Source organism: Heterocephalus glaber, unplaced genomic scaffold (assembly GCF_053883595.1).
Source record: "Heterocephalus glaber isolate CG9 unplaced genomic scaffold, H.glaber_assembly_v1.0 deba00001004, whole genome shotgun sequence".
NCBI lineage: Eukaryota > Metazoa > Chordata > Mammalia > Rodentia > Bathyergidae > Heterocephalus > Heterocephalus glaber.
The window spans coordinates 9,603,802-9,618,661 of record NW_028258179.1 but is presented as its reverse complement, the minus strand read 5'-3'; the positions used below and the strand labels follow the sequence as shown (position 1 = coordinate 9,618,661).

The following is a 14,860-nucleotide window of genomic DNA, read 5'->3' as shown; positions in this document are numbered from 1 at the left end:
GCTCGACAGCTTGTCCAAGATCGCAGCGCTGCTGACTGCCACCCGGACTATCTTTGTTCGAATGATTTTCTTTTCCAAGCCACCCCCTCAGGCACGGGGGAGGCCAAGGGAACTGAGGGTCAGTGCAACTGTCCCTGCGTCGTGGGGGCCCTGGGGGGCTGGCTTCCTGCTCGGAGGCCTGAGAGCCCAGTCTGGGCTGATGAAGGGCCAAGGGTGGGTTAAGGATGGAGCTTTCCCTGGGTCTCTTGGAGGGGGTGAGCCGAGAAACAAGAAAGTCATTGCCCCAAGCCAGGCAGGGGAACACATGGGGCAGGGGACCCCACGGTGCTCACCCCCTCTGCCCTCCCTGAACCACCTTGAACTTACTCCCTCTCCCAGGACAGGTTGGGGGCCCACTTGGGGGGGCAGTCACATCAACTGTTTGTGGCATTGCTTGGCTGCCAAGTACAGACGTGGACCGGAGTGTGGGCGGTGGCCTGCCCCCTCCGCAGGGCCAGGATGACAACCTGGTTGCCAGGGTTTCTGAAACCTACACAGAAGGAGCCAGTTTGGAAGCTGATTCATCAGCAGGGAACAACAGAGCCAGGAGGCTCCCTGGAAACCATCCCAGGCAACCCCTGGGCTTGACAGGCACCCAAACCCAGGCGTGCATCTTAGCAGGCCCAGGCCCTTCAGGGTCAGCGTGGCCCCTAGGACATCGTGCCCTCCCCCGATGTTGGGAACCCCAGCACGAGGCAGAACCCCCTCTGTGATGTCTTTTACCTCCTGTGCCTGACACAGCAGAACCACTGGCCTCCTTGGCCTCGAAGGGAAGACGCCACTGCTCCCCTGGGGTTCCTCTCGGCTGGTTTGGCTGAGAAGGACTATACCTGAGGCTCTGCTGGAAACTGAGTTTCTGCATAAAGGTTAATCCTCTTTCCTAAGTCGTGTACCTTGAGGCAAGAGACTTCTCTCCTTCGCAAGCGGCAGCTGTGTGCTGCGCAGCACAGTGACGGCGCTGTGTTTCCACTCGTGTGTCACTGTCAGCATGGCATGATTCACTGGTACAGAGCTAGCGCAGCCCTGGCTTTTGTGGAGGCTGTAGCCCGGGGTGGGAGGAGGGTCAGTCTGTGGTGGTGAGCTGGCTGCCACTAGGCGACAGCTCTACACTGGACCTCGGTTTCTTCATCTGAAGGAAGGGCTCACATTGGGCAGCCTCCGAGCTCCCTTCAGCTCCGGAGTTCTGGGCTCCTGTCACTCACAAATGACTTTCCCAGGCACTGACGCATGAGACAAGAGGTTTCTGACACTGACCTACCTTGGGCTCACATAGTTCGGGCCGGGATTTAGCTCAGTGGTTTCGCCGCCTGCTGTGCAAGCACAAGGACCCGAGTTCGATCCCCGGTACCAAAAAAAAAAACATAGTTCACCTGCTGAAGCTTGTTTTAGAAGGAAGTAGGAAGGGTTCCTTTCACCCTTACTGCTGCTCTCCATGCAGACCCCGAGGCTCCAGCTCGGAAGGCCACTGAGTGGCAGGCAGGACCTCTTGGTGTGGAGCTGGAGAGAGCCATAGCTGTACCTGTGGAGTGCTCCATTCTAAGGGAATCTGGAAACCCCTGAGCCCGCAGCTGACATGCCATACGCCCTGCCCTGTGGGAAGCTGCCCACCTTGAGACCCAAGGGAGGACCGGGGCGGGCTGCCTGCTGGCTGCCCCCTGAACCGGCCCTTCCCTCTGGCCACTTGGGCCTCGTTTCCGCCTGTGCCCACTGTGCACTCACACTGCAGGCTGCTCGCTGTATTCTCAAATCCAGAGCAAACCAGAAGCAGTCAGTGCGCAGCAGTGACAGGCCAAGGCCACGGGGTTACCCTCGGTGGGCAAGCCAGGTGGAACGGGTGGTGCGCCTCCTTCTTGGCTCTGAAGGGTGATGTAAAGAGTCAGGATCCGTTCACTGTAACACTGGTAACCAGGAAAAGTAAGAACGGCTCAGGGATGGGAGGATCCTGCTTCCTGCAGAGCAGTCCATCTGACATGGCCTGGGAGCAGCCACTTTGCATCATTGCTTTAAACCTGGGTCTCCCTCCCTGAGTAAGGATTGAAAAGCACGTAGGGGGCCTGGCGAGGCTGAGACAATGCCCTGTGTGACTCCTTCCCTTCCATATTAGGACAGCACTGGTCACATTTTCCTCCGTTACCCAACCGTCACCATGGAGAGCGTGGCTATTTATTTACCAGAACAAACATTTTCTCTGGATTAAGGCAGGCTGGCCCCAGGGAGTTGGCTTGGAGGAGGAAGTAAAAAACATGTTCTATTATTTGGGGTTGTAAGATCCTGCAGGCTCAGACACGGGGAACAGGCTGTCTGGTGCTGTTATGTAAGGTTGGGAATGGGCTGAGTGAGCCAGCAGGGGGAAGCCCGCCAGTGAGGGGCCCGGCAGGAGCCCAGCCACCATTTGGCTGTGACCTCCAGGGCACGCGCCTGCACTTCCTCTCCAGACAGGATCCCCATGAACTTCGAGGTCTGATTGCCATGGGGTGCATGTGTCTCCCCTCAGCAGGCTGAGGGGCGTGAGCAGCCCTCCGGAGCCCAGTGTGCTGCAGAGGCCCGGCTGCTTCATCCTCTCTGTGCCGTTCCTTAGGGAAACCATGAATGGCTGCAGAAGAGGAGGGGCCGCACCGCTCACCCCCAGGACGGAGCAGCCAGCCTCAGCAGCTCTGGCTCTTGGCCCTGCTCCCGGCCCCAGATCCTGACGTTGTTCCTGGCACTTTCCCCGCCTGTCTGGCCGAGTGACCACGCCCGTGCCGAGCCGAGCCCTGTTCCTCAGTATGACCCTTCTCCAGGGGCGGGGCCAGCGCTGGGGCCGCAAGTGGAGCCAGGGTGCTCCAGCCCCCCCGAATCAGGCTCCGGGGAACCCCGTCCCGCGTGAGTGCAGAGGCCAAGCCTGCTTTGCCCAGCACTGGGTGCACCAGCTTGGCAAACCCAGGTCGCCCAGAGAGCGTTGCTGCCAAGGGTGTGCCTCTGGGTCCTCGGGCTTTCCCATGAGCTGGCGCGGCTGGCGCTGCACATTTCTCCCGTGCTCGCCCCATCGTCTTTACAAAAGATTTCTCTTCCACCCGAGACAATCTGCTCTGGTGGATCCCATTCAGGCAGGACGCTTGGGGTGGGAACCGGGAATCCCCGGAGTTCCACGCAGTGCGGCAGGGGTGGCTGAGCTCTTTGAATACGAGCCAGGGCTGGCCTTGCAACACTGAAGTTTCTCTTCTGTGTTACTTCTGTCCCCCTCTGTTTTCCTGTAGTGATTAGCGGTGATAACAAAAGCTACTTGGTGGGCATTTGCTACCTTCCAGATGCTCCACACAATTTGTGTCATTTAATCCTCCCAGCCACTGAAACGAGACAGGAACTCTTGTTAGTTCTTCCTCAGAGATGAGGAAGCAAGGCAGGGTCACACAGCCAGAAGTGGCGCAGCCCCACTGAAACCCCGGCCCTCCGGGGCCTGTCCACTTGACCACTCTGCTGAGGCCTCCCGTCGCCATGGTAACTGAGCCACAGCACAAAAGCCAGGCTGCTCGTCTGGGGTAGGGGCGTGGGGACGGGACCGTGGCGTCCAGGGTGTTGGGGCTCAGCGGCCCTCAGCACCCCGGACGGCCTCAGGAGTGCCAGGCCCCAGAGGACCCTTGCTCCTCATCACCCTGCAGTCCCATTCAGTGTGGTCAGCCCCTGGCATACACCATGTCCCACATCTCACCTGGAGGACCTGGAGGAAGCAGCAGTCTGGCTCTGATGCCTGCCATCCTGTCCCCCTCTGCTCTGCTCTGGCCTCCTCCGTCTTCTCAAACAGGCCAGCCACTCGCCTGCCCCAGGACCTTTGCCCTTGCTCCCCCCTGCCCAGAACGTCACCCCTGCCCTCTCTGGCCGGTGGTGTTGGGGTCTTGAATGTGGTGCAAACCGGAAGTGTCAGTGCTTTCCTGAAGGGGCAGCCGCAGGGTGGCCAGGGGGAAGGACAGGGAAGTGAGGAAGGACAGCTTGGGGTACAGGAGAGGACACGCTCCTGGATGCTGTCCCTTGTCACAGACACCTCATCAGCAAGGCGTCCAAAGAGGAGGCAAGGAGAGAACAGAACCGCATCCCCGGAGGGCTGGAGGGAATCTTCAGCCAGCTCCTTCTGCCCCCATCCCCTGAAGTCCACATTCACTCCTGACCCCCAGGCTCGCCCAGTGTTGGCAGCAGCAGGGTGGTGAGGCCGCCTGGGGTGTGGCAGGATGACCCTGAGCCTCCAGGGCCTCGGCTGGAGCTGGCAGCTGAGGCCTGGGCTCAGCACCGAGGGCTCTGTGTCAGGGCCACCTGCACGCAGGGCTGTCCCCTGAAACTGCACCCCCGGCCTGCCACTGCCTGGCGCTTTCTCCAAGGCACCCAGTCCTGGCCTAGGGATTCGGGCTCCCTGTTCGGTATCCTAGTGCCCTGGAAGGTGAACTGGGTGTGGGCAAGGAAACTCACACTGTGGTCTGCCGTGTGGACCCCTCGATGCCACGCAGTCAGACTGGCAGGCAGCAGGAAGCAGTATGTGACTGCAGGCAGCATGGAGGGTGAACAGATTGCCCGGAGACGAGACTTAGTTCCTCTACCGAGAGGCCCAAAGTGGCTGCTTCTCCACAGAGAGCGCGCAGCCATCAGGGAGACGATGGGAGAAGAAAGGCCCCCAAGCCAGGAGCGCCCCGGTTGTTATTTAGAGTAGTGGTGTAAAGAAAAAAGCAGGAGAGAAGTAGTTTGGGCCTAGAGCTGTCTCCAGGCGGGGTGGTTCTTCTTGAGGGAAGGGAAGGACATGGCCAGAACCTGCGCTGGATTCTCACACGGCCTGTGCTTTTGCCCTGTAGGTCAAGCAGTCACTCCTCGTGGATCCTATGTGCTTTTGTTTGTTTTGTTTTTAGTTTTTTGAGATGGGGTCTTGCCATGTAGTCCAGGTTGGCCTTGAAGTCACTCACAATGTGGCCAGGCTGGTCTCCAACTGTTGGCGATCCTCCTGCCTCAGCCTCCTGAGTGCTGGGATTACAGGCATGCGCCGCCACACCCGGCAGCCTATGTGCTTTCTGCCCAGTTTTGTTTTTTGCGTGCTTTGGCCCCATGTTTTAACCATTCACTTCTCATAGAACCTGTGTGCTTTTGTCCTGCTGTTTAATGTTCCCTCCTGGCCAGGTCCCCGCACGTGCTCTGCACGAGTGCCGCCTCTTGTTGAGTTGTTCCTTACATCCTGTCTCCCCATCTTCCTCTGGCTGTTCTCTTTTTGATAGGCATGCAGTAGTCCTCTGCAGATGTCCTGGGCTTCCTGCTCTCCTTGTGGGTGCCATGCTCTGGGGGTTGGCGGGGAGGGACTGATGGATGCCGGGAGGATCAGCAGAGCAGGCTGAGAAGGAGCCAAGAGGGGAGGCGATGTGATGAGCGGGGAGTCTCTGCTGTGGGCGCGTGGGAGCCACAAGTGCTAAGTCCTCGAGGCCACGGTCGGGCTGGGCCGAGGGTGGGCAGAGCCAGAGGCGCCGGGAGTGGGACCTGGGTTTGCAGGGCCAAGCGCCTCGCGAAGACGAGAGCCCATGCTCACCCAGTGGCACCAGGACCCTCTTCCTGCGGTGTTGACCACAGCAGCCTGGTGAGCCAGGAGCCCGTGCTGGAGCCGAGGCCGCGCCTGGTCGGGGCGGCTGTGTGGATGGCCCTGGGTGGGCTCCTGGTGTCATCACACACACTGCACCCACACATCGCCTTTCCGGGAGTGGAGAGTCACCCCAGGAGCCCCCTCGGGCTCTGATCTCTGCTCTCCTGCTGACCGGCGACGACTTGGCAGCCGGAAAACTGCTTCCTGGCGTTTCCTGGCACTGTCCGACCTCTTTCCACATCATTCCTCGCTGGCACCTCCGCGGGAGGGGCCTTCTGGAGTCTGCTTAGCCTCCCTCTTCCCAAGGCGCAGCCCCTCCCCTTCTGCCAGAACCGTGAGAACTCCCCCAAAATGCTGAAGAGGCAGAGGACGAGACTGGGTTGCTTTGCCTCTAGCTTTCATCCCAGCGGCACTGGCCTTCTAGCGTTGCCGAGAGTCGGGATGCAGATGAACGCCTGCTGTCCTCACCCCACAAGCCAGTGCCCTTGGTCGGGCTCCCCTCAAACAGCCCATCCTCCAGGGCCGTGCGGACGCACGCCTCTGGAGACGGAAGGCACAGGAGAGGCGTCTGGCCTGGTGGCTCCTGCACAGGCAGCCGTCTGACCTCCCCGAGTGGGTGGAAGCCGTGGTGTCGCCAGGGATCGGCCCCTCCCAGAAGTGTGCCTCCCTGCCCAACGGCTCCTGTGCGTGTGTCCTCCTCCTCCTCCCAGCTTCTGTGCGTCCTCAGAGCCGACCCTGCAGGCCAGCCGAGCTGTCCACACCCTCTCCCTTCCTCATCCGTAACCGGGTCACTGCTTCTGTCCTTGACTCCTCACCCTTGCCCTTCATCCTGCGCTGTCCAGTTCCACATGGCACTTCCGTCCCAGCCTGTGGGGTGTGTCGTCCATCGATGCCTCTCTCATTGTGTTTCTGTTCTTGAGGGGAGCAGGTGCTGCCTTGCGCTCGTGTTCCCTCGGGAGCCACCCGGGAACGATTGTGTGGGGCCCTGCTGTGCGGGGTCCTGGGTCGTTGTCAGGTGGCTGTGTGGGCACCACAGTATTGTGGGTGCTCTGGCCCCTTCCTCGGTGTGGCCTGGAGAACTCTCAGGCTGCTTTGGGAAGCATGTCTGGAGAACTTGCCTTCCCAGCCTTCTCTCCCAAGCGTCCATCCTGCCCGCAGCTTCTGCGATGGTGTCTTCCCGGTGGTCACGCTCCCCATCTGCCCCACAGTGGCAGGGCTGGCAGGGTAGCTGCAGCACTGAGGGCTTTCTGGGCTCCGACCTGGCCCTGGCCCTCCTCCTGGCCCTGCTATAGCTGGCTGGCAGCGCCTTCACTTTGTGACAGACGACCAGGACTCTCTGGGATTTCCTGGGTCACTTAAAGCCCGCCCCTTCCCCGGCAGCTTTGAAATCCTTGGTCATTTGAGTGGGCACTGAGGGAGGGTGGGCAGGAATCCACAAGCCCGTTCTCCCCATTCCTCCCTGGGAAGGGCTGAGCAGTGCCGCACGGAAGGCAATGCCATGCTGCACTGCTGCAAAAGGCAGCCCAGAGGCCTCTGAGCTCAGGCAGCAGCAGGAAGCCCCTCCGTGTGCCCCTGGGCACCTAGAGGGGGACCCTCTTCAGAGTCAGGGCAGTCTGGAGTCCACGCTGTCACCTGCAGTGTTATGGCTTATGTCTAGATGTCCACCCAAAGCTTTACATGGTCACAGGTGGGGCTTTTGAAGAGGTGGCTGGATCTAGAGTGTGTGATGCTGGGATTAAGGGTGTGTGATTGTTAAATCAGTCCACTGACTGGTTTGGCACTGCCCTAATCCCAGTAGCCTAGAATATAAAAGGGGCAGGAAGAAACTGCTTTGCTTGCTTTGCTGCCTTCTGCCCACCATGAACTACTTCCCCTCTGCCATGCCACCCTGCATTGGAGCCTGCCAACTATGGACACAAACCTCTGCAAACCATGAGTCTAATAAACCTTTCCTCCCTTAACTTTGGGTGTTGAGTATTTTGTCTCAGCAACAGGAAAAGTAACTAAGACACCTGCTGTGTGTGGCCCTGGGCGAGTCCTCATCCCTTCTGCTCATCCACAGCATTGTTACCTGCACACAGTAGGTTCAGTGGTCCTAGGATGGCTGGACGCTGTGGGCCAGTTCTCCACTGGCCTCTGGTCTGTTCCCCTGAACACAGGAAGCTGTGGGGGACATCAAGCCTCCTGGGGACCCCTGTTGGTGAGGGCACTGCTGCTACCTGGCTGCCAAGCCAGAGTCAGCAAGTTTGTTCTGCCCGGGCTTCCCCTGGGGCTGGGCAGATTGGAGGGTCAGGCTGCAGGTGATGTCTCTGGGCCAGCGCGCTAACAGCTTCTCCTCAGCCCCCAGCACGTCACAGCTCTGGTTGCTTCCTGTGCCTGAGCCGTCCTGCTGGCAGTGCCTTCCTCAGGGCTTCTCAGTGCCTGGCCTGAGCGGGTGTCTGCTTCCTGCCAGCTTCCTGTGGGCAACACTACCCTGGGGCCTCCCTCCTCCGCCCAGCGACACCCGCAGACTTGTGGCTGCTGCCTGCTCATCAGACCGACCTCCCCGTCCCTGCTCACCCCGGTGGTCTCCAGGATGAGGCAGCCTTGGTGCTGTCCGTCTCCCTGCCCCCTGCAAGGCACCGCGGGTCAGCTCTGTGTGGCGCAGCTCTGACTGGTCCCCATGCACACGAGTGCACACTGGCTCCTGACCATCAGGAAACTGAAGGCTCTGTCCCCACCAGCACGTGCCTGGGTCCTGGGCCGGAGCCCGCTGCGGTGGAGCCCTCTTCCCCGCTGCCTTGTCCCCCACCCCCGGTATCTCCTGTAACTTTGGTGCTGTGGCAGCCAAGGTTGCTGGACTTGATGGTTCATGCAAAGGCAGATTGTAAAATGCAGGTTCCCAGGCCTTGCCTCCTGTCCAGTGAGACTGCATTCTGCACACAGCTCACGAGAGCTGGGTGGTGACTGTCGGCAGTGCTCACCTATCAGCAGCTCTGTGCCGGGGCCAAGAGCTGCCTTCGAGAGATGGGGACGAGGGCTTGGTGGCACTGCTTTCATCAGTAAAATGCGCCCAGCGGTCATCCTGGTGCTCTTTCCACTGCTTGATGACGTCTCTCCTCCTGCAGCTTCTCCAGCACGAGCGGATACGCGGAGTTTCCCCCCAGCCGCAGCAACCCCACCAGGGAGCCCATGGAGCCCGGGCCAGGCCTGGCCTCTCTGCAGGAGGACGTGGACATGGGCAGCGGCTCAAGTGGAAATGAAGCCCCCGAGAGCTGCTCCACGGGGCAGGACTCGCAGGGCAGTGACTGCGACGACCACGGGAAGGAGCTGGGGATGCTGGTGGAGCCACCCGACCCCCAGAGGTGGGGCAGCAGCGGCGCTGTGGCACCTTGGGTCACTTGTCACAATCGCCTCTGCACCTTTAAATCGGGGTCGCCGAGTTTCCCAAGATTTCTGAAAGTCTTATTACGCAGAGGAACTAACGCTTGCAAGGACCCTTCCTTGCTCTTCAGGGCACCACTGTGTGCTGCGTGTCGTTGGCCAGCGGACGCTGCCCGGCCACAGCTGCTCACACTGGCGGCAGTTAGAGCACACGCCTGGCCACTTTGGCCTCGTGTTTCTGAGTCCCGGCACCCAGCTCTCCTGACGGCCGGCCGCTTTACGTTTATCTTAGTATTTCCTCCAGTGCTGGGATCACACCCTAGGCCTCATGCATGAAAGGCAAGCACTTTACCGCTGCACTGCAGTCGCAGCCTGCCTCATAGTTCCCCAAAGTCCTCTTGCCACGGTGCAGGTGACCTGGGCTGTTTCGCTGGCGGGGTGTGGGCGGTAGATGGAGCCACAGTTGTCTGAGTTCTGTTTCTCCTCTTATTCCCTCTCCCAGTGCCTTTAGCCTGATGATGACTGAGCCTGAGCCCAACCTCTCTACGAGCGGCTGCAGGTGAGACCCGCTGGGCTCCCGCCCCACGCCTTGACAGGGCAAGGGCAGTAGGGAGGCCCAGTCTGGGCACCGGTGCGACCTTGTCCAAGGCCCACTCAGGCCCGCGGTCTGCACAGCCATCCGGATGCCCACTGTCCCCATGGATTCTCAGAGCCCCCGGAGCTCCTCCCTGCTCTACTGAGTCCTGGGTGTGCTCCTCAGGAGCATCCTTCCCTTTTTGGGTATTTGTAACAAACAATCCTTGTCCTATCACCTCTGGAACAAAATTCACTCAACCCTGGGCACAGGCGCATTGCCACCAAGCCCTCGGGGACACGGTTTCCATCACTGTCCCTACACCCTGACAGCGGACCGGCCTCCATCAGCATGCACCCGCTGTCCTGCTGTCCTCCCCTCTCTGTGTCCTTCTCAGAAGTCCCCTTTCCTCTCCTCTGCACTCCTGGTTCACTGTGTGGCCCGTCCCCACCGTGCAGTCCTTTTCTCACAGGGACAGGGAAGGAGGGCACAGCTCAGTGACAGGCAACCCTGCCTGGGCGAGAGCCAGCCCTGACCAGGGGAGAGTGGCCGTGCAGGGACTTCCACCGAGCACTTGGCCAGCACAGGGCTTCTTTCCGAGGAGCTGTCTCCTGGCAATGTCCCAGACAGTCCGGCTACCGTAACTGCAAGGGTGCCGCTGTGCCCCAGCGGGTGAGGCAGGGATGCCACGGAACACTTTGAGGAGCCCCTCAAAAGCCACCCCGACCAAGTTTCTCCAGAAATCACACCCAGGAAGTTCACTTCTGATTGCCTCTGTCTTGACTTTGGCAGCAGCGAGCAATCTGCTAAAGCAGACACCCACAAAGAGCTGATAAAAACTCTGAGGGAGCTGAAGGTCCACCTCCCTGCGGACAAGAAGCCCAAGGGCAAGGCCAGCACGCTGGCCACCCTGAAGTACGCCCTGCACAGCGTGAAGCAGGTGAAAGGTACGCACTCCTCACACCGCCCTTCACACCCGTGGGAGTAAGTCCCAACCCAGCACCAGAGCACAGGCCATGTCTGCTCTCTGAAGCTCGTTGCTGGACGTGGCAAAAGCCTAATGAAGCTGCAGTTGCCTGGAAACCTCAGTTCACTTGAGGTTTTCCATTTGCACTGGACTTTTAGGGGAAAAACGACAGGTAGAAAGCCAGAGGCTAAAAGAATCTATGAGGTGTGAGAAAATTTACAGTAAATTTTTAAATATTTAAAAACTTTTCACAGTAAAAGACAATTGCCTTTCATCCCCCTCAGAATCCTCCCCTCACTTCAAACACACTGATCCCATTGCTCTTGGCACTTTCTGAAGCAGCTCTGGAGCCCTCTTTTGTGAGTGTTTTTAGTTGCACTATTGTGGCTGCCTTGATGTCTAAATCCATTCAAAACATTTCCTTTCCGTGGTCATTTTGACTTTGGAAAGAGCCAGAAGTTGCACGGTGCTAGATCTGCTGAATAAGGTGCACGAGGACGCAGGGTCATGTTTTTATTTGACAGGAATTGCCACAAACAGTGGATTAAGGAGGAGTGGTCACAACGTACAGTGAGTGTTTAAAAACGTGCTACAGTAAGAAGCACGTTGTGGCGAATCCCCTCTGTGGACACTGCCGCACTTTGAGCACACTCACCTCGCTCCTCCTGGCAGTGTGGTCCTTCACTGTATTGAGAATTCTTTTTTAAACTGAGACCTTCGCTGCATCTATTGATCACCCGTGTGTTTACTCCACGTGCCTGTTCTGCTCTGGGCTGTCAGGTCCTCAATGCGCATGGCATCTTCTGGGCTCTGGCAGGACAGTCAGTGTGGGGCCCAAGTCCTGGGAGACCGTCACTCACGGCCCGTCAGGTGCAGCGGGCAGAGTAGAATGGAAGCATTGACATTAAGCTGCCCACCTTTACTGCGTGAGGTGAAGGAAGCAAGAAGCAGGGTATTGCCAGATCTCAGCCTCTTGGATTCATAAACTCTAGTGGTTCATTTCTTGTTTGCCTACAATTGTGTGAATTTCTGCCCTGTGGCTATTTCAGCCAGGAAAGGAGGAGGCAGGGAGAGCAATGTCAGCCATCAGATGTGTAGTGGTGCAGCTTCTGGAGTGCAGGTCCTGCTCCCATGTGTGAGTATCTGGACTTTGTATCAGGAGGCAGAATAGGAAAGGCCAGTGTGGAGTGAGAAGCAGGCTCATGAGAGGCTGCAGAATGCAGCGCAGGAGTCTGTGAACAGACACTGCAAGTCCCCACTGTTCAGTAAACCCGTTGGCCCCCAGACCTCAGGGGGACCCAGTCCTCCTCCTGCGCTTGGCCTCCCACCGCCAGGGCTCGGCACTGCTGTCTCCAGTGCACACGGTGAGCTCTGGGCCACAGAAGCAGCTGGCACTGCTCAGTGGGCCCTGAGCCAGGGACCCAGCAGCCTGTGCCGGGTTCAGGCCGAGCCCTGGCTTGGTCCTCCTAGAAGCGCTCAGCTCTCGGTGCCACTCAGATGGCCCGAGGAGACGTCGGCCATTGCTGGCGACAGGGTTGTGAGCTGGAGAGTGTTTGGCTTCCTCTCCTGTTCCAGCAGTGCGTCCCCGCTCCCCGGCACTGGGTGTCCTTAGGCTCGCAGGTATGTCCTTAGCCCTCACAGTGCGCTGAGGGCTGACGGGCCCTGCTCATCACAACAGGAAGAGTGGAGGGTGGCACCTCCTGCAAGGTGAGGCCTGACCCCAGGAAGGCAGGGCTCCTCATGCTAATTGGGGTAGTGGGGAGCCCTCAGCTTTTCCTGGCCAGCCAGCAGGTCGCTGGAGTCTCTGCGTCTGGGAGCCAGTATCGCTTTGTCTTGTGCTGGCTGTGCTCACCACCTGGGGTGTCCTCTTCTGCCCAAAGTCCCTGGAGGCGCGTCCCCCGCACTGTCCATTTTGTGAGATTCATTTTTGGAAATAGGCCTGGCTGCTGGTCAGAGCTGGTCAGGCCTGGGGTGCGGCATGGGAACCTGGTGTCCAGGGGGCCCGACCCTGCTGTGGGGCGCCCAGCTCTGGGGCCATGTGCCCGAGGACAGCTGGAGGGAGTCTGCCTGACCAGCTGGCAGCTCCAGTCACAAGTAACTTGGTTGGTCAGGGTGTAAATTCTTGGTGTCTGCAGCACCGTGGAAACTTAGGCTTTCTGCCAAATCCGGATGCTGCGTGAGCTTTCCCAGACTGGCACTTGTACCCACGTGGAGAGGTCGCACTCCAATGAGACCCAGCCGAGGGTCCAGAGGCCTCGCTGCCACACCACAGGAAGCTCCGCTCCCTCTACCACTCAGCGATCCCGGGAACTCGAGCCCACAGCCCTGGTTCCTCCCTTCTAAGGGCCTGGGGGCTGTGGGACGAGAGCCAGCTCCTGTGCTCCTGTCAGAGTAGGGGCCGCCTGGTCACCCCAGAGCCCTGCCCCAGAGCACAGGAGCTCAGAGCCTGTTTCCAGCACTTTCCTTCAGATGTTGGGTCTGGGCCTGCTCACTGTTGAGGCAGTGGGTTCTGCCTGGAGGTGTCTGATGGGGTCACCTAGGGTTCGGGTGAGGAGCCTGCTCCCCCCCCACCACCACATGGACACTGAATTAGTGTTACACTGTGGCTTCAGGTCCTTCTGGAGAAAGAATGCTATGCCCATGTTACCTCAGTAGAGCATTTACCAAGGCCGGAAGTTTCAGGGAAGGGACCCGGACGTCTGCTCATTAGTGTACCTGCAGCCTGTTCTGGGTGCCAACTGTGTGCTGGAAGACACCACCCACATCTGCCTCGTTCGGTTGAGAAAAATGGAGCCCCATTTCCAGGAGTCAGGGACAGCATCTTAGTCTCTCTCCTCGCTGCTGAGGCACAGCTTAGAGGAGGACGGGTTTATTCTGGCTCCCATTTCAATCCATAGGGCTGGCAGGGCGGCATGGCAGTGGGGCCTGGCAGACAGGAAACTGAGTGAGGTAGGGGCCAGGGGCCAGATGCACCCTTCCGGGCCACGCTCCCAGTGACGCTGCTTCCCGGCGGCTGCACCCTGACCGTGAGTCAGCTATGAGCCCCAGGATCCAATCACTGTCCAAGGCCCGCCCACGAGCGCACGAGGCTTTGGGGACCACACAGATTGGAGCCCTAACAGGCTGTGCCGCCACCCCCGGCCTCGCCCGCTGAGCCTCACGTGGTTCTCCTGCAGCTAACGAGGAGTACTACCAGCTGCTGATGTCCAGCGAGAGCCAGCCCTGCGGCCTGGACGTGCCCTCCTACACCGTGGCGCAGGTGGAGGCCGTCACCTCCGAGTACATGGGGAAGAATGCGGTGAGCCCGGGGGCTGGGTATCGGGGGGCGAGCTCTCCATGGCGAGCGTGGGGCGCTGCACTGCAGGGCCAGGGGTTGGAAGCGATGCGCTGCTCCTGGGAAAGGAGGCGGGGCTGTTATCGGGAAGGCGCTCAGGCTCCGCACTTCTGCCTCTCTGCGACAGGGCCTTCCTCACCCCTGATGGGCCTGTCCACTTCCTTCGGGTGAGGAAACAGACTTGGTGGGCGTCCCCTTGTCCAGGCCTCGTGGCCATGGTGGGACTGAGACTGCAAAGCCCACGTGTTCTGAGTGAAGTTGGGGATGGGAAGTCCAGGTTCCCAGGCAGGAGGACAGTCCAGCACGTGCTGGAGTTGTGGGTCCCGGCCTTCCCCATGTCCTTGCTCCAGTGTAACCAAGGGCCACCTGGCCCTGGGCCCAGAGCCAGCCCCAGGTCCCTGAATAGAGCAGGGCTGGTAGAGGCTGTGAGACAGGCCAGGTGAGGAGAGTGGAGGGCTGCCCTCCAGCCCTAGGCCCCCAGAGACCACAGGTCTTCAGATGCCATCACGGTGAACCCCGACATCTGGATCAGGGGGAGAAGTTGTGCAGGTCAGGGCTGAGGCTGGGGCACAGAGAGCCCTGGCCCCCTGTGGCCTTCTCCTCCCGGTCTGACCTGCCCTCCACTGCATGGCACCCAAGCCCCTCTCTTCCTCCCCAGGACATGTTTGCTGCGGCTGTGTCCCTGGCCACGGGGAAGATCCTCTACATCTCTAGCCAAGTGGCATCCATCTTTCACTGTAAGCGAGACGCCCTTAGTGACGCCAAGTTCGTGGAGTTCCTGGCGCCCCACGACGTCAGCGTGTTCCACAGCTTCACCACCCCCTACAAGCTTCCGGCCTGGGGCGTGTGCGGTGGCATAGGTGAGCCCGAGTCCCGTGTGAGCCTCGTGCTCTGAGGACGGGCGGGGAGGGACTTCCGGGGTGGACCGGGGGCTGGTTCCCACTCACCTCTGTCAGAGGCCAGCCCTGCTGCCACAGGTGAAAGGTAAATGGCTGTTCG

The 14,860-nt window shown here is 59.8% G+C and overlaps 1 protein-coding gene across 2 annotated transcripts in view; it reads left to right on the top strand.

Annotated features, from left to right (window-relative positions):
- Nucleotides 1–14,860, top strand: part of Per2 (period circadian regulator 2) — a 40,484-nt gene that overhangs the window by 518 nt on the left and 25,106 nt on the right. The window contains exons 2-6 of one of the 2 annotated variants that reach the window (XM_013066976.3): nt 8,731–8,967; nt 9,489–9,545; nt 10,356–10,507; nt 13,704–13,825; nt 14,520–14,721. In XM_013066976.3, coding sequence (XP_012922430.2) covers nt 8,795–8,967; nt 9,489–9,545; nt 10,356–10,507; nt 13,704–13,825; nt 14,520–14,721 — 706 coding nt within the window. In that variant the 5' untranslated portion in view covers nt 8,731–8,794. Of the gene's footprint in view, nt 1–8,730; nt 8,968–9,488; nt 9,546–10,352; nt 10,508–13,703; nt 13,826–14,519; nt 14,722–14,860 lie in introns of both variants that reach the window. The other variant, XM_004868407.4, reaches the window with a different exon arrangement.